Consider the following 24,042-nt stretch of genomic DNA (forward strand, 5'->3'; position numbering starts at 1 on the left):
AATTTCTCAGCCTCAGCACTACTATTAAATTTGATCCACATTATTTTCTCTACTGATTTCTTAAATCTAGACCTGTGCTGTCCAATATGGCAGCCACTGGACAGTTTGGCTGTTGAACACTTGAAATGTGGCTGGTTTGAATTGAGATGTGCTTTAAGTGTCAAATACACACTAGAATTTGAAGTTAGTATGAAACAGAATGTAAAATATATCATTAGTTACTTTATATTGATTACGTGTTGAAATGACAATATTTTGGACATACTGGGTTAAATAAAATACACTTTAATTTCACCTGTTTCCTTTTACTGTTTTAAATCTAGCTACTCAGATTTGAAATCACATATGTGGTTTTTACTCTGTTTTTATTGGATGGCACTGGTCTAGAAAGTCAGCAATAAATTCAGCCTGATCCGCGGCGTTTGCCCATCTCTGTGGTGTAAACACTCGCTTGGTGGCTGACTGAAAGCTGTCAACGTGAGATCACAACACGGAGTCCTGAAGACAGGTGGACAGAGCACACGATTGTACAGGGTCTCAACCCCCCAAATCCCACAGACGGAAGGAATGAAAGTATACAGACTGTAGCAAAACCTTAACATAGGAAGTGCTTTGTTTTGAATACTATCTTTGTTTTTAACAAAATTTTAAGTAATTTTCAAGAACGTTTAGCAAATGAATTGCAAAATTCCGTAAAATTTGACAGTTTGACTCTTGCGAGTAACTCCCCATGAGAGGGTTTTGAGCAGAGGGCATGATCAGACATAGGATCCCTCAAGCTGCTATGTTGAAGACAAGTCAAAATCATTAAAAGATTGGTATTGGCAGGAGATTAAGGGTCTCCAAACCCAAGAGCTGCCGCCTACCCTGGGCTGGGAGTCCCACTGCCAGGTGTCCACATGCTCACCAGTGCAGTACCCCCCCATGCCCACAGGGTGGCAGCAGAGCCCAAGCAACAGTGCTTGGTTGCGGGGTGAGGGGTGGGGAGGGGTTGCAGGGGACTGCTGTCTGGTTGGGGAGCTAAGGCCCCAGAGGCAAGAACTTAGGTTCCCCACTGCATCTGCCTTGCTCTGCCAGGACCCCAGGCTTAATGGGTTTGTGGAGGGGACCCAACTCACCTCACCAGGGCATGATTCTGTGAATCATGTGCCAGTGCCCACTGCCGTCTCTGGCCCCCACCCAGACTCCTCAGGGTTGCCTCTGGGCTCCCCAGACCCCTGGCTGGCTTCAGCACAGTCCCAATTATGCTGTGTGGTCCCACTGCTTCCACTCCAGCCTGGGAGACTAAGACCCAACTCTCCACCCTCTCCTGGACTCTGTGAGTGTGGCCCTTTACAAGCTATCCCAGTTTATTTTCATCACAAACTCTGATACCTTCCTTGGGTCCTGGGCTCAAATCCTGACTGCTGCATACTAGCTGTGTGACTTTGGGCAACTTACTTAACCTCTCTGACCTTGGTTTCTTCTTTTGTAAGATGGGCATAGGATTAAATGAACAACAGTAGTGCCTGGCACAGATGAAATGCTCAGTGCTAATAAATGGTAGCAATTAATATTTCCCCTGTTCTGCAGGCAGGTAAACAGGCCTAGAAAGGTGCTGTGGCAGAGGCAGGATTAGAACTTGGGGGGGCCACAGGAATGAAGCATAGATGAGCCTATCACAGGGTCAGGCTGAAGCAGGAGGCAGGTGCACGTGAATCCCACTGTGGCGCAGCATGAGCTGAAGAAAAGCCCAGCTCAGGATCCAGGCTCGGAGAGGATCAGGAGTGTCAGGCTGAGTCCTGCACCCAGAAAAGGAGCCCTGTGAGCCCGTTTCCTCCCTGTAAAATGAGGACAGGCTGAGTCTGCTCCAATACTCTCCCTACTTGTTTGGCCTCTTTCTCTCACGGAGGCCCAGCACACTGTTCGCCTTCTGCGGACTGAGGGCCCCAGATCCGCTGGCCCTTCGCCTGTCCGGGCCCTGAAGAATGGCCCTCAGAGCCAGCTTCATTTTGCATGCTGTGCAGGATGAGGGGGTTTCTCCTCCCCCCCTCTAGGCCAGGCTCCCCTGTGGCCTCAACCCCCGCCCACCTTTCTCCCACCCTAGGCCCTGCCCACCCTGGGCCCCAGCCCACACTCTGCTCCAGGAATCCTCGGGCCTGCCAGGTCCCTGGAGGGGCCGCCAGGAAGAAGCTGCGTGTGTGGTTTGGGCAGCAGAAGAGGGTCGTGGCCTCAGCCGGGATCTGGGCCAGCTCCTGGAAGGCAGGGCCTGCCTCCCTCAGCCAGGTTTTCCTCCCCCTCCCTCGCTGCCTCTACTCTGCCTTTTTGGGGCTTTCCCATGTCACCCCTTCTTCCCTCCTTCCCCACTCAGGGTGGCCTTGGGCAAGTCACTTCTCTGACCTTAGCTTCCATTTACACTCAGTGCAGTGAGATCACCCTTGTACGTCCCTCCAGTGTTGCTGTGAGGATTCAAGCAGATAAAGCACAGATATAGCATTTATTGGGGGGTCTGCCTCTGAGGACGCCCTTGATGCATGCCAGCCTGCTCAGGGACACCCCTCTTACCCTCCTGCCTCTCCACATGCCATCCACCGCCCTTTTCTATGGATTTGACTCCTAAGCAGTGTGGATTATTATTTTTTTTAAGTTTATTTTATTAAAGATAGAGTGTGGGAGCAGGGAGGGGCAGAGAGAGGAGAGAGAATCCCAAGCGGGCTCCATGCTCCCCAGGGACCCTATCACAGTCCCACGACCCTGAGATCATGACCTGAGCCAAAATTGAGAGCCAGATGCTTAACAAACTGAGCCACCTGAGCATCCCAAAATCAGGGCTCCTGTGTTTTACCTTTAAAAAAAAAAAAAAAAATTATTTATTTAGAGAGCATGAGCAGGAGGGCAGGGAGAGGAGGAGAGAGAATCCAAAGCCAACTCTGCACCAAGCATGGAACCTGACGCAGGGCTCCATCCCATGACCCTGAGATCATGATCTGACCTGAAACCAAGAGCTGCATGCTTACCAGACTGCACCCCCTGAGTGTCCCTGTGTGTTTTTTTTTTTTTTTGAAGATTTATTTATTTGACAGAGACCACAAGTAGGCAGAGAGGCAGATAGAGAGAGAGGGGGAAGCAGTGTCCCTGCTGAGCAGAGATCCCGATGCGAAGCTTGATCCCAGAACCCTGAGACCATGACCTGAGCCGAAGGCAGAGGCCCAACCCACTAAGCCACCCAGGTGCCCCATTTTTTTTTTTTTAAGATCCTGTGTTTTATATTTTTAATGAATTATTTCAAACACATTGAAAAATACTCGAACAGAGAAGCCACAGGAGCACCCACAGCCCACACACGTTAATATTTTGTTGTACTGGCTTCAGATCTTTTTCAAATTTATTTTATTTACGTATCTATTTGTTTACTTTTTTTTTTAAGATTTTATTTATTTGTTTATTTGTCAGAGAGAGAGAACACACAAGTAGTCCAGAGAGGCAGGCAGAGGTGGAGAGAGAAGCAGGCTCTTTGCCAAGCAAGGAGCCTGATGCGGGATTCCATCCCAGGACCCTGGTATCATGGCCTGAGCTGAAGGCAGTGGCCTAACCCACTGAGCCACCCAGGCGTCCCTTTGTTTACTTATTTTTATGTGTTAAGTACCTACTCTGTGCCAGGCACTGTTCTGGGCACAGTGGACACAGCAGTGAACAGAATTAACCAGAAAGACCTTTGGGACACCTGGGTGGCTCAGTCGGTTAAGTGGCTGCCTTTGGTTCAGGTCATGATTCCAGGGTTGTGGGTTCAAGCCCCGTGTTGAGCTCCTTGCTCGGTGGGGAGCCTGCTTCCCTGCCTGCCATCTCCCTGCCTGTGCTTGGTGCGTGCTTGGTGCATGCTCGCTCGCTTGCTCTCTCTCTCTCAAAAAAATAAAAAACAAAAACCAAAAAAACAAAACAGCAAGAGCTTAGGGAGCTCACTCTCAAGCTGGGGAGACAATATACACATAAAGAAGTCAAGGGTCTCCTGGGTGGCTCAGTTGATTGAGCATCCAGCTCATAAATTTAGGGTCTCGGGTTATGATCTCAGGGTGATGAGATCCAACCCCGATTCTGGCTCTGCATTCAGCGGGAGTCTGCTTGAGATCTCTCTCTCTCTCTCCCTCTTCCTCTACCCTGTCCCCACTCATTCACACTGTCTCTCAAGTAATTCTGTAAAAATGAAAAAGTCAAATAGATGGTGGTTACAAAAAGGTCATCAGAAGAATCAGGCAGAGAAGGGCATCACGAGTGAGGGAAATAGGCTTCTCTGAGCAAATGTTATTTAAATTAAAACCAAAAGGATGTGAGGGATTTGGTTAAGTGAAAACCTAGGGGCAAAGTGTTCCAGACAAGGAATCGGTGAGTGCAAAGGTCCTTGGCAGAAGCATGTCTAGCATATCTGAAGCATTGTGAGGCATCCAGCAGGTCCTGGAGAGAGTCCTAAAACCAGGTGGCTCACTAGGTCCAGAACCTACCCCATGCTTAATTCCTGTTTGGAATAATTTCATATAGTCCTCGGTATATTTTACAGATGAGGATGGGGGAACTGAGGCTCGAGCTGGACAAATGGCTTACTTGAGGTCATCCAGATAGCAAGGAGATGTCTTGGGATTTGAAGCAAGACCTGAGTCTCACCTCAGAGCTAGGCTAGGGCCCTGGAGTGCCTGAGGAGGAGGACAGAGGAGGGAGAGGCCACCCCACCCAGGAAATGCCGAGAAGGGAACAGTCCTTCCCTGGCCTGAGGTTGACCCAAGGCTGGAAGATTCCAAGGAGGGACCTGCTTTCCCTTCCAGTGCTCCCAGGATGAATATGGTGCCTGAGATCACCGAACCTCTGTTTCCTGCATCAAGCAATGAGCTGGGGTGGGGTAGGGGCCCTGTTGCCTTGGGCTACTGTAGTAATCACAGGCCTGTTGCGGAGGAGGCTCTGGGGGAGGGGAGTGACAAAGAGTCATTAGTGCCCCAGGCCCTCCCAGCCTGGGTTGATACCCTCCCTGGTGCCATTCCTAAATGCTGCCCTGTAAGTGGTTAGGCTGGACCAGTCGGCTTGCATCTCAGTTTACCCATTTGTACCCTAGTGGACCCCCTGAGCCCCCTTCAAACCGATCAGATGAAGCCAAGCTGGTTCTCAGTCACCTGAGAAGCGCTAGTTTAAAATCCACATTCTGGGCCCCCACACCACAGGCACTCAAATTTGGGGGACCTAGAATCTGCATTGTTTACAAATGTGGAGGGTGCATTCTGACACTTTATGTACCCCTCCTTGCCGCAGGACCCTTCTCTGTCTACCCCCAGACCTCCAGGACACTACCTCAGGTCAGATGCCTCTGCTGGGCTCCCGCAGCCCCTACACATTTTCCATCACAGCAGAATAAACCCTGGATGGTCATGGTCTCCACTCAGCTCTGCACCCCACACCCCTGCAATTGTGAGCTGGGGGTGGGGTAGGGAGGCATGGCTGCTCACTGCGTGATGACTAAGTCCCCTTTCAAAGACAGAGAACAGGAGACTGAGGAAGGGCAGGGACTGGCCCAAGGTGATGAGGGGAAGAGCTCCCTTGGCAATTAGCAAGAACTCTCGGAACTGCTAACACTCACAGGGCCCTGCCTGTCTGCCTGGAACTTCCTAAGGGCTTTACAAGTCCTAATTCATTTCATCTCCATAGCAACCCCTTGAGGTAGGTACTAATAGTCTCCACATTTTCACAGGTGAGGACTGGAGGCACAGAGAGTTTAGGAAACTTGCCCCAGGCCACACAGCTTCTAAGCAACTTTGTGGGAATGTAAATTAACAACTTCACACTTCCCATTGTGAGGCTTCCATTTTGCGGAGGAGGCAATTGGGGCTCAGGTCTTGTCACTCAGTCAGTGGGTGGCAGGGCAGGGACCAGAACCGGGGCCTCCCGGTGGCCTGAGCAGCCTGTGTTGGGGTGTTCAGGGGTCTCTCCGGCCACTCTGTCCAGCCAGCTCTGCCTACAGTTCAGGTCAAAGCCCCCACTTGCCTTTGCCCATCAGTCAGCTTCTTCAACAGTAAAGCAGGGAATACTGCTTCCTCCCTCACAGATAAATTGAGAGCATTAAGTCAGTTGAAATGAGAAAGGCTTTGGAGTAGTGCCTGCCGCCCGGGAGGTACCCTTCAACTTTGTTCGGATCATTTTTCCCTGCACTCACTTCCCTGCTCTCCCACCCACTCCTCTTCCAGATGTAGCCCCAAGCCCAGGGAAGGGCTGAGCAGGGCTGCTCTGAGCGTGGGCGGGCGGTGGGGGGACAGCAAGGCTTCAGTCACTTGGCAGCTACTTCGGGGTCAGAAGTCAGGCCCTCCTCCCCTGACCCAGCTCTATGGGGCTGGGCCCTGGTCCACCTGTCCCACCTGCTCCTGGGAGTTCCCTCCTGCCCGGCCCAGAGCCCAGGCAGCCTATCCTCAGCCTTGGAAGGAAGGGTTCAGCCTTGAGGCCATCCTCCAGATGAGAAAAGGCAGCCTGGGAGGTGGGTGGGTACAGGCCCAATGGTCCCTCGGAGTCTGGGGGCAGGGTGCAGCTTTGTTTATACACTGTTCCTGTGCCGGGGTGGCCCTTCCCCCATCTTGGAGCGGCCCAGATCCAATCTCAAGATCGTCCCAAATGCCACTTCCTGAGAAAGGGCCTCTTACCTGCCCCTCTCGTTAGCTGATGGCCTGCCTCAGAATCCCGTGCTGTTACACAGAGCCATTGATGGTGGACCCTGAAGGATGTGTAGGAGTTGCCCAGGGGCTTAGGACTGAGGAGGGCATTCCTGACTGACCACCCAGCCAGGGCGAAACATGGCGGTGGGAGGTGTTCTGGCACACAGGGGAACAAATTGGTGTCCCGTGAAACTATAAATATAACTCGGCAATCACTGAACCGTGTCGTAGATGGGGAAACTGAGGCTGAAGAGTCTGGGAGTTGGACCAGTCGGAAATCTCCTGGCTTTCGGGACAGGTCTGCCTCAATACCTGAATAAGCACGCTGCTCCTCGTTGGAGGACGGAAAAGTCCTCCTCCAAGTTCGGGAACACCCGCCGGCCCCCTCCGAAGCTCGTCCCCAGCCGCCCAAGGAGGCGGCCCGGCTTATGGACTACAAATCCCGGCAGGCCCCGCGCCGCGGCGCATGCTCGGCGGGAGTACTTTCGCGAGCCCGGCCGAGCCCGGGGGCCCAATCTTCCCCCATTGTCTGGCCGGTAGGGGCGGGGCGGACAGCGCACGGGCACATCCATTGGTCGGCCTGCACGTCAGTCGCTGTCTGCGTCCGCCCCCGTGCAGGCCCCGCCTCGCGCGCCCGCGCCCGGGCCGCCTGGCGCCCCGCCCGCGCCTCAGGACCGGCGGGGCCGCGCGGCGCATCCTGCGGGCGGCGGCGGCGGCGGGCGCGGCGCCGGCAGCCGGACGCAAGATGATGAAGTTTCGGTTCCGGCGGCAGGGCGCCGACCCGCAGCGCGAGAAGCTCAAGCAGGAGCTCTTCGCCTTCAACAAGGTGCGGCGGCGGCGGTTCGGGCATAGGACGGGAGAGGACGGGAGAGGGCGGGAGGGGGCGGGAGGGGGCGGGCCGGGGGCCCGAGCCGGGGGCCCGGGGGCCGGAGCCACGTCGGGCCCGGGGGGAGGGGGCGCCCAGCTGGGGCGCGGCGCGGGGAGCGGGCCGCGCGCCCCTCGGCGGGTCCCACTTCTCGTCTTCTCCCCTGCTCCACTCTCGGACTCTGGGTGGGTCTGGGTCCCTCGCTGACTTTCCAAGTCAGCTCCTCCCGGTCCCTGTGGGCCTCACTGGCCCTGGCTCTGCGGGTCTCTGTGTACTTGGGTCTGTGTGTGTATCTGTCTCTGTGCGACTCTTTGCATGCCTCTGGGTCTCTGCCCGTCTCTGCCCAGGATCACCTCCCTATCCTCAGCCTGTCTGCTTCTGTCCCTGTGTGTCTCTGCGTATCCCTTCTCCGCCTTCCTTCATCTCTTTCTGTCTTTTCATCTCTGAGTCTTCGCCTGTCTCTCCTGCGTGTGTCTCTGCCTGCATGCGTCTCTGTGCAGTCTTTGGGAACTCTCCCCCTGGCTCTTGCTATCTCTTTCTCTCTCTTCCTTTGGGGGAACTCAGCCCCTGCTCAGCCCTTGGGGCAGCCCAGGGCCCCAGTTTGTTTTGCTTTCGCACCCAGGCCGGTGGGGAGGGGTAAGGAATGGAGGCAGATGTTGGGGGAGTGGGGCTGGGAAATCCCGTCCATGTTCTTTTCCTCTCCTCCCCCAAGGCCCTAGGCTGTGCCTTCCAGGGCTCTGACCTGCCCTGCTCTGCTGGGGCCTCCAGGGAAGATGCCTGGCTGTGTAGGCAACTACACCTCAACTCTTGGGGCCTCAGTTTCCTTTGCTATTAAATGGGGCCATCTTTTCCCTGCTGTGGGCTCTGGCTCCCTGTGTCACATGGTGCAACTGACCTATCCTTTGGGCCAAGGTGGAGGTGGTTGCTCCTTCCTTTCTTTTTTCTGGGTAGGGCAAAAGGGAGCCATGGGAAAGGGGCTGCCTTCAGCTCCCTCCTCTGCCCAGCTTTTGCACTGATGTGTGGTAGATCCAGGCTCCCGCCTTTCCCTTGCTAAATTCTAGGGTATTTCTTCTATCCTCACTTTTATTCCCAACTAATGATTGCACAGCCCCTCACTGTTCTCAGGGATTAGAGTTATTGTTCCCATTATGCGGGTGAGAAAATTGAGGTTCAGAGAGGGATGATGACTTGCCCAAAGTCACAGACTGCGCTGGGGCTCTGTCCTTGTGGCCCCTTGTCGACAAGATATGACTTGAGTCTTGAGGGGCAGGGATTTTTGGATGGGCTGCTGTGGTCCTGAGCCAGATGCGAGGAGACCCTTGTTCAGGAGAAGGCTCCGGAATGGCTAGAGGTGAAGTGGCCAAGGTGGGAATGTCTCTCAGGGCAAGCAGGGTTTCCTGGTGGTGGTGGGGCTGCCGGGGCCTTCAGATGTGGTGGCTGAGAACTTGCCGGGGGCCTGGGGAGCCCAGAAGGGTGGCTGGTGTCCAGTGTCTCCCAGCTGGTTCCCTTCGTGCGCTGGGTGACAGTGTGAGTGAGCCCCTGTGAGGTGTGAGGTGGATGGTGGGGACAGGTGAGTCAGGGACTGTGAAGTGGAGACTGGAGATATATGGTGGGTCCTCCTGGCTGGATCTGGGTTGGCAGAAGCTAAGGGCTCCCTGCTCAGGAGAGTGAGGCCCCATTCCTAGTGGCAGCGTTGGTGTAGTTTGGGGCAAGGGGCTTGGTCACAATAGGAGATAGGTGATCACTAGAGAACAAATGGGTCCTAGATCCTGAGTGGTGGCGAGCGTCAAAAGCAAGCGCGGACTTTGGACTGCCTTGCATCCAGATCCCTGTCCTGCCCACACCTTGCCCATGGGATGTCCAGTCTATGTCACTTTATATCCTGAGCTCCTCCTGTATGAGGGCCCCCTTCTAGGTATTGAGGACACACCACAGTGACCCAAGTGGGACAAATGCCTCTTCACTTGGGGTGCTGAGGTACTCGTGAGGGAGGCAGTGAAAAGCCAAAGCAGAAGAGTGAAATATGCAGCAGTTAGGATGATGGCCAATGTTGGGAATATAATAAAGTAGGGTGAGGGTAGGGAGTGTGGGGACAGGGAGCCGCTAGAGCAGGGTGATTCAGGGAGGGCTTTGAGGAGGTGACTACTGAGCTGAGACCTGAGTAATGGGGAGGAGCCCTCCTTGGGGAATGCTGGGTGAAGCACTTTCCAGGTAGAGGGGCAGTAGATGCAAAGGTCCTGAGGCAGGAGCCTGCCTAGTCAATTGGAGAGCAGAAGGCCGTTGGGCCTGAATCAAGTAAGCTGGGGGAGAGAGAGAGGAGGAGGACAGAGAGGGGCCAGGTGGTGAGGTGGGAGCTCAGAGAAGGCCCTGAGCAGAGGATAGGACTGGCTAGACCTGGTTAGCTCTAATACGGACATGGCGAGGCTGGTGGGAAAGGGAAGGGCACTCCCCCGCCGCCCCCCGCACTGCCAGCCAAATAGGCCACTCTGTCCTCAGGTGCCCTCACTGCCCCTAGTGCCCACATGGGAGACTGAGGCTTGGAGAATGTGGTGATCCAAGCAAGCTGCATAGAGGGCGCAGTCCCTGGCCTGGATTGGTTGAGGCAGGAGGGAGGCTGGGGCAGCAGGCCTGGGAACACGGTTTCTTTTGAAATGTGTGCCTTACTGAGGCACTGGTCAGGAGATGCCTGCGCCCACTTGTGGTGTCCCGCGTTGGTGTTGAGGACAGGGTGGGAGCCCCTTCAGGCAGGCCTCGGGGGATGAGTGGGAGTTCCATGGTGGATGTGGGAAGGTGGCCGAAAGCACGAGCCGGTGTAAGGAAGGACTGAGAACCCGGAGGGCTGGAGTCTGCCGTGGGACAGGCCTTGCCAGAAGGAGAGGCCCTGGGGGAGCCGGACGAGCTGATCCCGGGTGTTGCCCTCCGATCTCCAGTCGGGCCCGTGGGGAGTGCCACACACATCATATGGGACCTCAGAAAGCATGGCAGCTCATCTCCAGGAGTGGGGCACAGAGCCCCACTCTGTGGGACGGGTAGGGTCGACTTCTGTGCCTGCACCTCGGGGTTCCTGCTTCTTTCTGTTGTCAGAGCTCTGCACACTGCGGGCCGGACGTGGATGCAGAGGAGGACAAGGCCTTGGCCGGGGGAGGGCCTGTGAGGTGTGGGTTGCAGATGTGATCACCTGTTTCAGAGTTGGGAACATCGAGGTGCTGAGCTCAGATGGACGGGTGCCCGTCTTCACCGTGCAGCTACACTAGTCTGGAGGCTGCCTTGGGGTGGGCCTCAGGTGGGCCGGGGGCTTCGTGCCGCTGCCCATGCCCTCCCCTCCCCCCACAGACCGTGGAGCATGGCTTCCCCAACCAGCCCAGCGCCCTGGCCTTTGACCCAGAGCTCCGCATCATGGCCATTGGCACGAGGTCTGGGGCCGTCAAGATGTATCCTTTGCGCACCGAGGCCTTCAAGGCCGGTCGGGACCTCCTGCTCGCAGCCCCCTGTGTGCTGACTCCTGGGGCCTGGCCCACCCTGGGAGGCCACAGTCGGTGCCTGGGTTCTGGTGGAGGTTTGTGCGGCCTCTACCCCTGAGACTTCTTTACAGAAATGGTTGTGGGGGAGGGATCAGCTTGTAGTGGTCACAGCTGTCCCTAGCTGTGTTTCAGCCGATGAGTTACCTAGGCGACCCTGCCACTGCTCCAGCAACTGACCGGGAACACTGGGCCAGGAGACTGGCCAGGCGCAGTACCCAGCAGGGGTGGCGAGTGGGCCAGGGTCGCCTAGCGGGCCTTGCCCTGATGACCAGGCACACACGCGTATGCGAATGTGAAGATACATGTGTGCCGCCGAGGGGCTGGGGGCCGTGCCAGGCTCAGCATGGTGAGCGCGGCAGGGCCCCCACCTGGGTGCTGGCGGCTGCACAATGGGCCGTGTGAGCCGCACAAAGCGGGCATTTTCCTGCCAGGACGGGGTGGGGGCTGGGTGGGGGCACGCCGGCAGCTGACTGCCTCCCTGCCTGCTATGGAGGACCCCACCCCTGCTGCTCTCCGGGAAGCCCCTCGGGTGGGGAAACTGAGGTTAGGGCCCACTGGGGGCTGCCTGCCCTTCCCCCCGTGCCCCGTGATCCTCCGGCTCTCAGTACCTTCACTGGGGACGTTGGTTGGCCAAAAAATGAGTCAATGCCTGGAAAGGGGTGGGGTGGGCATGGGGGCCTTCCCACCCCAGGGCTGGTGGCCGGGCAGGGGTGGGGGACTGGGCCTGTAGTTTGTGAGTCTGCCTTCCCTAGGAAGTGTGGTGGGGCCGGGGTGCCCCTCTCCCATGGGCTCCCAGGGAGGCACCGTGGAGCAGGGAATGGGGTTGGGAGGGGACAGTGCTCAGATCCCTTGCCCTGAACCGCCCCCCACCGGCCCTGGCCTGCTCCCGCCCCTCTGGTTGCTGTTGTACCCTCCCTGCACGTGTATTGTGTTCCCGCAGCCCCTTGCTCAGTCCCATGTCCAGGCGACTCTGGTAGCCGCTTGAGCTGTCCCTCCATGGTGTTTCTCGTGCACGGCCTCTGCGTGCTCACAAAGAACCTGATGTACTGGTGAGGAGACAGCCCCAGAGGAGGAGGCTGGGGTCCTCCTCTTTCCCCTCCTTCCTTCTTCCAAGCTACCAGAGCCCTGGGTTGGGAAACTGAGGCTGGCCACAGCAGCTACCCCTCCCCCTCAAGGGCAGCCGTCTCCTTGGCAACCCTGGTTCCCGCCCAGCAGCTCCTGCCCTCTCTTTTGTCCCCTCTTCTTGTGTTCTGGTTCCTGCAGGGAATCCCAGCTCTAGCTCCAAAGCAACGAGCCCCTATGTTGTTGCTGGGCAACGCTGACCCCTCCCTAGCCCTCCCTCCTGACCCCCCTCCCCCCACTTCAGACCCCTGTCGGACCACTGTCGGACCTGGAGCTGCCTGGAGCTGCCGTGACTCTGGCACTGACCCCAGGGACTTGCAGCCACTCACCCAGCCTTCCAGCCTCCATGCAATGTCTGTGAAATGGGCTGGTCGTGGCCTCTCCCTGATCACAGCAGGGGCTGCTGGCTGCCAGCTGCAGGGGGAGTTTGATGTCCTTGCTTGCAGCTGGAGGTTGGCCTGGAGTTGTGGGAAGAGGCAGCCTGGACTCTTCTTTGCCTCAGGCTTCTGTGCCCAGGCCCAGCCTGGCCTCTCTGCCTGTGTGATCCCAACCTGCGGGGCCCAGCTCTTAATGTACACAGACATGCTCTGAGGCTGACACAGAATGGGAGCCTGGCCACGTGCCAGGCCTGGGCCAAAGGTGCTGGGTGTGTTTGTATTCTCACTTGCATCAGCCCTACAAGGTGGGAGTGGGACTCAAGCCCATTTTACAGATGAGGAAGTAAAGGTCACACAGTACCAACTTGCAGTGCAGAGTGAAGCCTGCTCTCTGAGCCTGGGGGTATCTTGGGGGTACAGACTTGTGCCTCTTCAAGGATGGGTGTCCCTCCTTGGACCTTGGAGGGCAGGCTTGACTGGGGCCCGTTGGAGGGTTCTTGGAAGGGAGGATCTCCTATACCTGCTTCTGCCCTTGACCTCTGCACTCAGCTATGGTGCACCTGGTGTGGAGTTTACCGGCCTGCACCGGGACACAGCCACTGTCACCCAGATGCACTTCCTGCCCGGCCAGGTGAGCCTCTCCCCTCCTCAGCTGCCCCAGCCTCTGTGCCCTGCCCAGCTCCCGCCTAGCCCGGTCTCTGTCTCTGCTCATCCACCAGGGCCGCCTCCTGACCCTGTTGGACGATAGCAGCCTGCACCTCTGGGAGATCGCCCACCACAATGGCTGTGCCCACCTGGAGGAGGCTCTCAGCTTCCAGCCACCGAGTCGGCCGGGCTTTGATGGGGCCAGGTACCAGATGACTTGGCTGGGAATGAGCTGCGGGGCCTGGGGGAGCCTGGTGGAGGTGGTGGGAGCCGGCCTCTGCTGTGGGCCTAGGGGGGCAGAGTCCATCGAGCTGCGCCTGGGTTCTGGTGGATTTTTCGGGTGTTAAATAGGGGGTCCCGGCTGAGTCTTAGGTGATGCTCTGGTGACAACTAGGGCCATTCATGGTTGGGGGTGGGGTAATGGGCCGTAAAGTGCATGGCTGACAGGGCAAGTTTGGGGGCAAGGAGGGTCCCACCAGGCTGTGTGAGGTGCCAGAGAGGACCCTCTAGGGGGCAACCGAGTGGGCATGGACCCCCGGTGAGAGTGTAAGGGGCCTCTCGGTCCCCGGCCCTGCTGGCCCTTGCTGAAACTGTCTGTGTGGGCAAGTCCTTAACCCTTCAGGAATCCTGTACTGCCTAAGTGGGCGGCTTGTCCTACTCCTGCTGGGGGCTGAGTGAGACCCCCCCAGACATCTAGCCCTCCCCCTGGGATGTGTCCCCCAGGGGAGGTCTCTCATCTTCTGCAGGCAGGGTCAGTCTGGGGCACCTCCAGTGAAGTCAGGGGGCCATCCGTGGGCTGGTGATTGGGGACCCCGGGTTGGGCTCAGGAGGGTCATGTGTGTCCTGGAGCCCTTGGTCCTGGCCTGGGCACTGGCCTGGTTCCTGCCTTCCCCTCCTAGTGAGTGGGAGGGGCTCGGGAGTCTGTCTCCAAAACCTGGGGAACCTATTTTTATCCCTCTCCTTCCCAACATCCTGATGAATAATTGAGTGAGCTAATTACGAGGCCCGCAGCCATCACCGTTGCCTTCCCGGTGCGCCAGCCCACTCGAGAACCGGGGCTCTGTGAGCGCAGAGGGGCCGTCATGAGCAGCCCCGCCCCATCCATACCCTTCCTTAGCAGGGCCTGGGCTCGCCCTCACCTGCCTCCCCTCCTCCTGTGCAGTGGCCCGCTCAGCCTTGCCCGCGTCACAGTGGTCCTGCTGGTGGCAGCTGGTGACATGGCAGCCCTGGGCACTGAGGGCGGCAGCGTCTTCTTCCTGGATGTTCCCACCCTGACACTGCTCGAGGGGCGGACTCTTGTCCCAGACGAGGTTCTTCGCAGGTGAGAGGCAGGCGGATCCCCCGGCAGCCAGTCCAGGCCTGGGGGTGCTCCTGCCAGCTAACATGAGCCCCTCCTCAGCGTGCCAGACGACTACCGGTGTGGGAAGGCACTGGGACCCGTGGAGTCACTCCAGGGACACCTGCGGGACCCCACCAAGATCCTCATTGGCTACAGCCGGGGCCTGCTGGTCATCTGGAACCAGGCGGCGCAGTGCGCAGACCGCGTCTTCCTGGGTAACCAGGTATGTGGGGGAGGCCGGCGGCCCCCGCCGAGGCCCTCTGCTCACACCCCTGCTCACACTCCCCGCTCTGCCCGGCAGCAGCTGGAGAGCCTGTGCTGGGAACGCAGCGGCAGCACGCTGGTCAGCTCCCACAGCGACGGCAGCTACGCCGTCTGGTCTGCCGACGCCGGCGACTCCCCGATGACCCAGCCCACAGTGGCCACCACGCCATATGGTGAGTGCCGGGGAGGCCGAGGGCGGCTCCTGCCACCTGAGCATGGGGTTGGCCGGTGACTCCAAACTCAGGCACTTGGGGCTGCCTGGCCTTGGTGGGGATGTCCAAGAGGACTGGTGGAAGGCGGCAGTGCCAAGCGCCATCCTCAAAGGTGAGACCGCTGGGGGGGTGCACGGTGGGATAGTGGGCCTTCCCCTCAGGGAGTCAGGAAGCAGCTGCGAGGTGGGGAGCGATGGAGGCAGACTAGGAATGGGAGAAGCTTGGAGAAGTGTGATCTGGGGCCCTTCCGGTCCTGGCGAGCAAGTGAGCCCGACACTGTCCCACCCCTCCAGGCCCCTTCCCCTGCAAAGCCATTAACAAGATTCTGTGGCGAAACTGTGAATCTGGGTAGGTGGGGAGCGGGTTCTCAGATGTGGGCTGGGGGCTGTGTCTGCAGCGGGGAGCAGGGTGGGCGCGGGGGCGCAGGGACGGCCTGCATCGCTCTCCTTGGGCTGGGCAGTGTGCACCTGGGGCCCTGTGGCTCATGCGGCTCCCCTGTCGGCCCTGCAGGGACCACTTCATCATTTTCAGCGGAGGCATGCCCCGTGCCAGCTACGGTGACCGCCACTGTGTGAGTGTGCTCCGGGCCGAGACCCTGGTGACGCTGGACTTCACTTCCCGCATCATCGACTTCTTCACGGTGCACAGCACACGGCCTGAGGATGGTGTGTGCCCGCCCTGGCCTGTGCTCCGTGCCCTGTGCCCCATGCCCCCTGCCGCTGGGCTCACCTAGCCCTCATCCCGCAGAGTTTGATGAGCCCCAGGCCCTGGCTGTGCTGCTCGAGGAGGAGCTGGTGGTGCTGGACCTGCAGACGCCCGGCTGGCCTGCCGTGCCCGCCCCGTACCTGGCCCCACTGCACTCGTCCGCGATCACCTGCTCTGCACACGTCGCCAATGTCCCCGCCAAGCTGTGGGCCCGCATTGTGAGTGCTGGTGAGCAGCAGAGCCCGCAGCCTGCCTCCAGCTCCTCGGTATGTGCCCGGGGCCTCCTGCGGGGCAAGGGTTGGGTGGGGGATGGAGGATGGCAATGGTGATCCAGGCTCTGGCCAGGCCCGGAGTGGGGAATATGGCAGACATGCGTAGGGAACTCAGAGGCAGTTTGGGCCCTGGGTTCCAGGCCCAGGGTTAGAAGAAGGCCTTGTCCTGACCTTCCGCTTCCATATCTCTGCCTCCCTCTCCCAGAGCTGGCCCATCACTGGGGGCCGGAACCTGGCCCAGGAGCCATCCCAGCGAGGGCTACTGCTGACCGGGTAGGCAGACGTGTGTTCCGTGGTCAAGCACAGATGTGACGTGTGTATGCGTGTGTGTGTGTGTGTGTGTGTGTGTGTATGCAGATGGGGCCTGGTGCAGACCCCACAGGTGCAGGAGAGCCTGTTTGGGGCCTGGTGGATACTGATCTGCCTGATGAGCCAGACCCCGCCCCTGGTGGGACCAGGACACCCCCTTTCCTGCAGGGTGGATTAGGATGAAGCTTCCCTAGGCCCTGGTTTAAGGCCCCGCCCTGCCCTGCCTTTTGGTCTGGAACTGAGCTCCACCCACCTGGCCTGCCCTGGGACCGGAAAATCTGGGCTGGCCCACGCGCGGATCTGCCCTGGGCAGGTGCTGCAGAGCCCAGCCTGGGCCTGGCGGGCGCTGACGTGCCCAATGACTCAGGCCCTAGCTTCCTGCCTTGCCTCTGCTGGAACCCTCAGGCCTCTGGCTCCAGTGTCGCCTCCCCTGCTGGGGAACTGATCGTGGCTCTGGAAGTGTCCCAACCGGCCCCTGAGACTCAGGCACCTTTTCACACCCTGGCTCTGGGCTCTCACCACTGTGCGGAGGCCCCTGACGTGGGCCCTGCAGCTGTGTCCTGAGGCTGCACCCCAGATCTGTCTGCTCCTTCCCCCTATTTCCCCTCCCTGCTTCCTCCCAGCCTCCCCAGGCTTCCTGCTGCTCTGCCTACATGGCTGCCTCATGCCCCAGCTGATCCTTCTGCGCTGTGGCTAGCTCCCGAGGGCCTTTCCTGGATGCGCCCATAGTCCTCTCTTCCCTGTATTTTCTCCTCTACCATCTCCTGCTCATCACACTGGTGATTATTTCCACCCCTTTTCACCCTGTTTGAGAGGCCCAGGTGCATGGGGTCTGGCATACAGTGGGCGCTCAGTATGTGTTTGCTCGCTGCAGTAGATGCGTCCTTGTCTGCTGTGGGAGTCTGGTCAGTGCTTGGCGTCTGCAGTGGGTGCTCAGTGAGTGGTCGCAGGATGAGTGGCCAGGGAGGCGCAGGGGGACCAGGGGTGGGGCTGATGTTGCCTTCCCCGCAGCCACGAGGACGGGACTGTGCGGTTCTGGGATGCCTCTGGCGTGGCACTGCGGCCGCTCTACAAGCTCAGCACAGCTGGCCTCTTCCAGACAGACTGTGAGCACGCTGACAGCCTGGCCCAGGCCGCCGAGGACGACTGGCCCCCCTTTCGCAAGGTGGGCCCCTCCCCGAGCTCTGGGGACCTGGGCCCTACCCTGCCCTGAGTCCTCACTCCATCCTGCCCCCCAGGTGGGCTGCTTTGATCCCTACAGTGATGACCCTCGGCTTGGTGTACAGAAGGTGGCCCTGTGCAAGTACACAGCCCAGATGGTGGTGGCTGGCACAGCAGGCCAGGTACGGCAGAGGTGGCTTCGGGTTGGGGTCTCCAAGGGCTTTCTGGAGGAAGTAGATCTGACCCAGAGTGGGGCTCCAGGTGAGGGTGGCTGGGTTGAGGCCAGCCAGAGAGGTGGAACCTCTTGGGGGCCTTGAGGCTAGATACTGGCTCTTGGGGAGCCATGGAGGGTTGGGGCTGGGAACGGGAGCAAGGTGAGCTCTGGGAGAATGGGGACCAGCAGGGCTCAGTCTCTGCGGTGCCCCCAGCACCCTGCACGATACATATGTGTTCCACGGGCACTTACTGTTAAATGGGAGACTGGTGAGTGGAAAGGAGTTTGCTCCAAAGGCCAGTGGCTCTTGGTTACTGCTTTGTCACTGGCACTCATGCAGTATACAGAAGGTATACTCTGTATACCTTATACTTTGTATACCTTACACCTTATAGCTTATACCTTAAGGTATACTTAAGGTATACCTTAATATATATAAGAATATAAGAACTTAGTAAGAAAGTACACTCTGTATACTTTATGCCTTGTACTCTGTATAAACTCTGTGTTTAATGGAGACGGGCTTGGGGGGATAGGATACTTGGCTGATAAAAAACAAGGAAGCAGGTTTTGGTCATCATTGTGTTCCCTAGTGCTCAGTGAAGGTCCTGGTATACAGCAGGCATTCAGTAAGTGCTTATTAAGTAGATGAACTAGAGACGATACCACTGGGACCACCCTGATGGCCTTGGCAGGCTTGGGTGGGGCCTGGCTACTCCCATCTGCCTCTATGCTGACCCCTCCGCCACCCTGACTATGGGCTCAGGTGCTGGTGCTGGAGCTAAGTGACGTGCCCTCGGAGCAGGCGGTCAGTGTGGCCAGCGTGGACCTCCTCCAGGACCGAGAGGGCTTCACATGGAAGGGCCACGAGCGGCTGAGTCCGCGTACGGGACCGCTGCCGTGGCCTGCTGGCTTCCAGCCCCGAGTGCTTGTTCAGTGCCTGCCACCAGCTGCTGTCACCGCTGTCACACTCCATGCTGAGTGGAGCCTCGTGGCCTTTGGCACCAGTCACGGCTTTGGCCTCTTCGACTATCAGCGCAGGAGCCCAGTGCTGGCCAGGTGTGTGGGTGGGGCTGGAGCCTGGTGACGAAGGGTCTGTACTGCCCCCCTTACCCCTACCCCCGACCCCAGCCTCCTGTAGGGGCTCTGATGTTTCCCCACACCTGTCTGGGCCTCGCTTTCCCCTTTTAAGGTCTGAGATAATGGAGATAGGGTGCCCTGAAAGCCCCCTGCCCCTCTGGCAGCCCTGTTCTTAGGGGAAGTGCTGCCGGGGAATTTAAGCCCCAGCTGCTGGGATGGTGGGGCAGCATCCCTGGGCCTCTGGTTCCAGACCCCTGGGGCCGGCGGCTGCATGGTGGCCACTCCCGGAGTCTGCTCTGGACCCTCGCTGATATAGCCTGCCCGCAGGTGCACACTTCACCCCAATGACTCTCTGGCCATGGAGGGCCCACTGTCCCGGGTGAAGTCCCTGAAGAAGTCTCTGCGCCAGTCCTTCCGGCGCATCCGCAAGAGCCGAGTCTCGGGCAAGAAGCGGACTGCTAATGCCACCAGCAAGGTGAGCTGGGGCTCGGCTGCCCGGGTGCTGCCCAGCTGCCTCTGCGGGCTGGGCATAGCTGTGGAGCCAGGCCCCAGCCCTGGCCTGGGCCCTGGGCCCGGTGTCTGGTCGCCATGGTTGCCCCGGCCAGCGTGATGAGGACAGGGCGGGGAGGGTGCCGGGCTGTTGGGCACTGGGCTGTGGGGGAGGCGGCGGGCGTCCTGGAGGCCGCTGCCCCTCCAGTTGCAGGAGGCCAACGCGCAGCTGGCTGAGCAGGCATGTCCCCACGACGTGGAGATGACCCCGGTGCAGCGCCGCATTGAGCCCCGCTCCGCTGATGACTCCCTCTCTGGCGTCGTCCGCTGCCTCTACTTTGCTGACACGTTCCTTCGAGATGGTGAGATGGGGGGGTGGGCTGGGGGATGGGCCTCAGCTGGCCATCTAGGCCATGTTGGTGGAGGGCACTGCACCTTACAGGAAGCAGGAAAGCCGACCTCATGCTGCCCGGAGCTGGTCCCCCAGGCACACTTGGTTCCTGGTGCTTTTGTCCATTCATCTCAAGAACACCTCCTTATGCTTGGTGTCGGGTCAGCATCTAGTCAGGCCCTGCTTGGCATCTTTCTTACGGGACTTCCAGTCCCTGGGTTTGCGAAGGGAGCACCCCCTCCTGGTGTCATTTTTATGTCGGGGATCCTATGTCCCCTGGCTCTTCTCGCTGGATGTGTCAGCCCTCCTTACCGCGTTCTGCTGTCCCTGTGAGGCGGCCGATGGGTCACAGCTTCCCAGCGGCCAGTGTCCCTTGTCAGGGCCGTGCAGTGAGCTGCTGACTTTCCCTGGGGGTTTGGCTCCCCCTGACGGCTGCTGCAGAGGCCAGCGGTTCATCAAGGGCTCATGGCAGTGACTGGCACTTCCTGCTGGCTCCTGCCTCTGATTCTGCATGGAGGGCCTGTCCCCAGAGTTGCAGCTCACATGGGCAAAGCTGGCGAGACAGTGTCCCCGGGGGCCCCAGTGTCTTCCAGCCCTGGCCTGAGGGCTCCGTGTGTGGCTGTGAGGCGGCAAGCACCCCGAAGGGGGTTGGCCGCAGCCCACTGGAGCATGTCTGTAGGGTGAGGGGGTTCTGAGTCTGTCGCTGGGACCGGTGATGGTGTACGGTGGCCTTGGGGAACGCTCAGGGCTGGGGTCCCTGGTACGGAGCTGGGGGCTGAGGGTGCCACGGGATGGGGTTTAGAGGCCCGGGTGTATGTGGGAACCTGCATGAGGCCGTTCCCCCTCATGCGGGGGCTGTATCTCAGGCCCCACATTTCATCAGCAGCACAGGGTCTGTGCCTTGGCCTCTGGGGAGGTGTGGGTCGGGGGAGAGGCGCTTCTGGGGCCTTGGGAGGAGAGAGGAGGCGCCTGTGGGGCGCAGCCGGCAGCCCGCCTCACAGGTCGGGCCTCCCACAGCGGCCCACCACGGACCCACCATGTGGGCAGGCACCAACTCGGGCTCTGTGTTCGCCTACGCGCTGGAGGTGCCGGCAGCGGCAGGTGGTGAGAAGCGACCCGAGCGGGCGGTGGAGGCCGTGCTGGGCAAAGAGGTGCAGCTGATGCACCGCGCCCCCGTCGTGGCCATCGCCGTGCTGGATGGCCGTGGCCGCCCACTGCCCGAGCCGTATGAGGCCTCCCGGGACCTGGCACAGGCTCCCGACATGCAGGGCGGCCACGCCGTGCTCATCGCATCTGAGGAGCAGTTCAAGGTAAGCCCCAGGGAGACCCTCCAGGCTCCTGCCCAGACACCATTGGACCCTCTAGAAACTGCCCTGTACCCCTCATCTGCTGAGATCCCTCCCTCTCCCCGAGACACCCCCGGCTAGTACAGGTGCCTCCTGCAGAGCCCAGGTGGCCGTAGTCCCTCAGTACCCTCCTGCCCCCCTGAGTCCCCACCAAGACCCTCTGAGCACTTCTTGGGGCTCTGCCCGGCTGGAGGTTGGGATCTGAGGGGGTAGCAGCCACCTGACCCTCACAAGCCAGTGTGGCTGGTTTGGCCATAGGTGGCGGGGCCCTGGGCCCTCAGCATGGAGCCTGGGTGGAGTGTGAGGAGAGGGTAGCTGGGGGGCGGGTGAGTCCTGGGCGAAGGCGGCCCTGTGGCCAAGCTGCACAGGCCCCGCTCTCGCAGGCTGGGTCCAGGGTGGGGGCTGCTGCCTGTGCTTGGGACTCCAGGCTCTGCTCACTGGCTGCCTGCCCGCCGCCAGGTGTTCACGCTGCCCAAGGTGAGCGCCAAGACCAAGTTCAAGCTGACAGCCCACGAGGGTTGTCGCGTGCGCAAGGTGGCACTTGCCACGTTTGCCAGTGTGGCCTGTGAGGACTACGCGGAGACCTGCCTGGCCTGCCTCACCAACCTGGGCGACGTGCACGTGTTCTCGGTGCCTGGCCTGCGGCCGCAGGTACACTACTCCTGTATCCGGAAGGAGGACATCAGCGGCATCGCTTCTTGCGTCTTCACACGCCACGGCCAGGGTGAGGGCAAGGCTTCCTAGGGCGGGCGGCCTGATCAGGGCTGGGAGGGTCACTGGGGAGTGTTGGCAGAGAGGGGCCCCAGGGCCGGCGCGGGACTGGCCCCAGAGGCCGGGGGGAGGGAGAGTCTGCTGAGGGGCTGGGGTTGGAGTCCCAGTCCTAACTGCATGCCTCTCCTCACCTGCACCCCTCTCCAGGTTTTTACTTGATTTCTCCGTCTGAATTTGAACGCTTCTCTCTGAGTGCCCGGAATATCACAGAGCCGCTCTGCTCTCTGGACATCAGCTGGCCCCGAGATAGCACCCGTGCCAGGTGCATGGAAGGCCCGGCCCAGGAGGCCTACCATGGGTGCTCTCATCCCCATGCCCCAACTCTGCATGGAATGAGGGTGGCCCTCCATGGTGGCACCCCCTCTGTCCCTGGGGCCTGGGAGAGGGCAGGCAGGGTCTGACATGTGTGGGGTCCCCATCATGACCCCATCTCTGCTGCCACAGGCTCCGAGAGTCACCCAAGCTGAGCCAGGCTAACGGGACCCCAGGCATCGTCCTGGCCTCACGGAGCCGCGATGGAAGCCCGGATCCTGGCCACAGCAAGGAAGCTGGTAAGGAGTACTGGGGTGGGGAATAAAGGTGGCCAGACTCCACACAGCTCAGACCTGGGGGCAGGTCTCCGTGGGAGGCAGTAGCCTGGCCCTGGCTAGAAGCACAGCGTGGGGCAAGCTAGGTAGGAGGGCTGGAGGTCAGCCCGTGGTCCTGAGCCTCACTGTGGGCTGGCTTTGGGTCTGGGTCCTCAGGTCTGTGGGGATGGAAGGTGGAGGCCTGAGGGTGCTTGGTGCCGTGGGGCTCCAGGCAGGGGCTTGACCACTTCATCCCTGCAGACACCCCGGAGCCGCCTGAGGCCATGCTCTCGCCCATGTCCATCGACTCGGCCACTAGTGCAGACACCACACTGGACACGACAGGGGACGTCACGGTGGAGGATGTGAAGGATTTCCTGGGGTGAGACATGTGGGCAGGTGGGTGTGCGGGTGGGTCTCCCCAGGCTCCCTAGCCTCCTGCTTGCACCCTCCGGCCTCCCTTCTGTCAGAGCTGGGCACGGAGGTCTGAGGAAGGGCCCGGTGCCAGGACCTTCTGATGACCATCCCTTTCCCCCCAGCTCTTCAGAGGAATCGGAAAACCTGAGGAACTTGGCAGAAGATGAGGCTCGAGCCTGTGCCATCCTGATCAAATAAGGTGCTGACCAAATAAGGCCCTGAGTCGGCCTGCTCCGTGCCGTTTGACAGCCCTGATTTTCATACCTGAGTCTTAGAAAAACAGGGCCGGCCTGTCAGCTCCTGGATGTCATAGGTGGTGTGTGGAACCAGTCCAGAGCAAACAGCTTTGCAGTGCTGGCAGCTGGGAGCTTGGGGGCTGGCTCGGCCAGCACGTTTTGCAGATGTGATCCCCCAGGCTCGCGTGGTCGGGTCTAGCACGGTGATCCCGGGGAGCAGGACCTGGATCTGGGGTCTGCGTCTGGGGGGTCCCTAGACCTGTTGGCTGTCTGGTGCCCCCACCCAGTGTGGCCCTGCACTCCAGCTCCCTCTTCCTGTTGTTGGGGTTACTGCTGCCAAGCCTGACCTCGGTGGGGCCAGATGTGCGCAGTGCTCCGGCTCAGCCCGCCTCCGGCTGTCACTGCAGGTCTGGGGGGGCGGAGTCAGCGTGGTGGCCCCTGCAGCCGGGCTGTCGGCGGCTCTGGGGCTCTTTGCCTTTCTCTGAGCCCTCTTCTCTTCCTTTACCAGGAAGGCCAAAACTACGTGGCTCCCAACTGCCCTGCTTGGAGCTGGCATCCAGGACTCCCTGGGCCCTTTGCCTAGACCCACATCTGCTAACCTGTGGCCTCCACCAGGACCTGCCTGCCCGACCCCGGGGCGGTGCGGGACTGTGGGCCTAGGGCTCAGCCCTGAGCCTCTGGGGCAGATTCGCAGCAGCCCCTCCTATGGGCACCTGGTGGCCAGCTGCCATGGGGAGAAGACAGCTGGGGCTGGCAAGCCTACGCCAGCTCCCATCAACACACCGTCCTTCCCCAACCCCTTTGCAAAGAGTATTTTTCTAACGCCTGTGCTGGGCTGGACGGGCATTTCTAAAACTATTTTGGTACTTGCTCCTGGGTCAGCACCCACCTCCACCCCCCAGTCTGTGCACGAGTGCGTGTGTGTGTGTGTGACCGCGTGATTGGGGTCTAGTTAGAGCTGTGTGTATGTGTGTGTACACGCGTGTGTGCATGTGTTGGGAGGGGGGTCAGTCAGGATGGGTTTCCCTGTAGATTGTACCTTGGGGTTTTTTTTCTTGTCATTTTGTTAAGATTAGCGCTG

At 59.7% G+C, this 24,042-nt stretch overlaps 1 protein-coding gene across 6 annotated transcripts; it reads left to right on the forward strand.

Moving 5' to 3' along the window:
• The first annotated feature begins 7,317 nt into the window (after positions 1-7,317).
• LLGL1 (LLGL scribble cell polarity complex component 1) lies at positions 7,318-24,023 on the forward strand. 6 transcript variants are annotated; one of them, XM_032322628.1, is made up of 23 exons: positions 7,318-7,485; positions 10,858-10,955; positions 13,094-13,175; positions 13,264-13,394; positions 14,352-14,510; positions 14,589-14,751; positions 14,830-14,965; positions 15,298-15,352; positions 15,515-15,669; positions 15,752-15,975; positions 16,187-16,254; positions 17,302-17,455; positions 17,529-17,633; positions 18,432-18,724; positions 19,073-19,220; positions 19,443-19,596; positions 20,643-20,935; positions 21,431-21,695; positions 21,890-22,004; positions 22,181-22,293; positions 22,570-22,690; positions 22,848-22,924; positions 23,470-24,022. In XM_032322628.1, exons 1-22 carry the CDS (start codon positions 7,405-7,407, stop codon positions 22,921-22,923), a joined length of 3,189 nt encoding a protein of 1,062 aa, XP_032178519.1. In that variant the 5' UTR covers positions 7,318-7,404; the 3' UTR covers position 22,924; positions 23,470-24,022. The 6 variants fall into 6 exon arrangements, with proteins under 6 accessions (XP_032178519.1, XP_032178521.1, XP_032178520.1 ...); XM_032322630.1 differs by having other exon boundaries at positions 14,833-14,965; XM_032322633.1 differs by lacking the exon at positions 7,318-7,485 and adding an exon at positions 12,010-12,947 and having other exon boundaries at positions 10,890-10,955.
• Positions 24,024-24,042: the final 19 nt, after the last annotated feature.

Source organism: Mustela erminea, chromosome 18, assembly GCF_009829155.1.
Source record: "Mustela erminea isolate mMusErm1 chromosome 18, mMusErm1.Pri, whole genome shotgun sequence".
NCBI classification, from domain to species: Eukaryota; Metazoa; Chordata; class Mammalia; order Carnivora; family Mustelidae; genus Mustela; species Mustela erminea.

What these genes read in the sequence shown, in the direction of transcription:
- LLGL1 (XM_032322632.1), top strand. Translation starts at nt 10,741, where the DNA reads ATGGACGGGTGCCCGTCTTCACCGTGCAGCTACACTAGTCTGGAGGCT. An exon ending in CCGGGCTTTGATGGGGCCAG is followed by an intron (nt 13,395 to 14,351) that starts GTACCAGATGAC and finishes CCTCCTGTGCAG; the next exon opens with TGGCCCGCTCAGCCTTGCCC. An exon ending in TGACACGTTCCTTCGAGATG is followed by an intron (nt 19,597 to 20,642) that starts GTGAGATGGGGG and finishes GGCCTCCCACAG; the next exon opens with CGGCCCACCACGGACCCACC.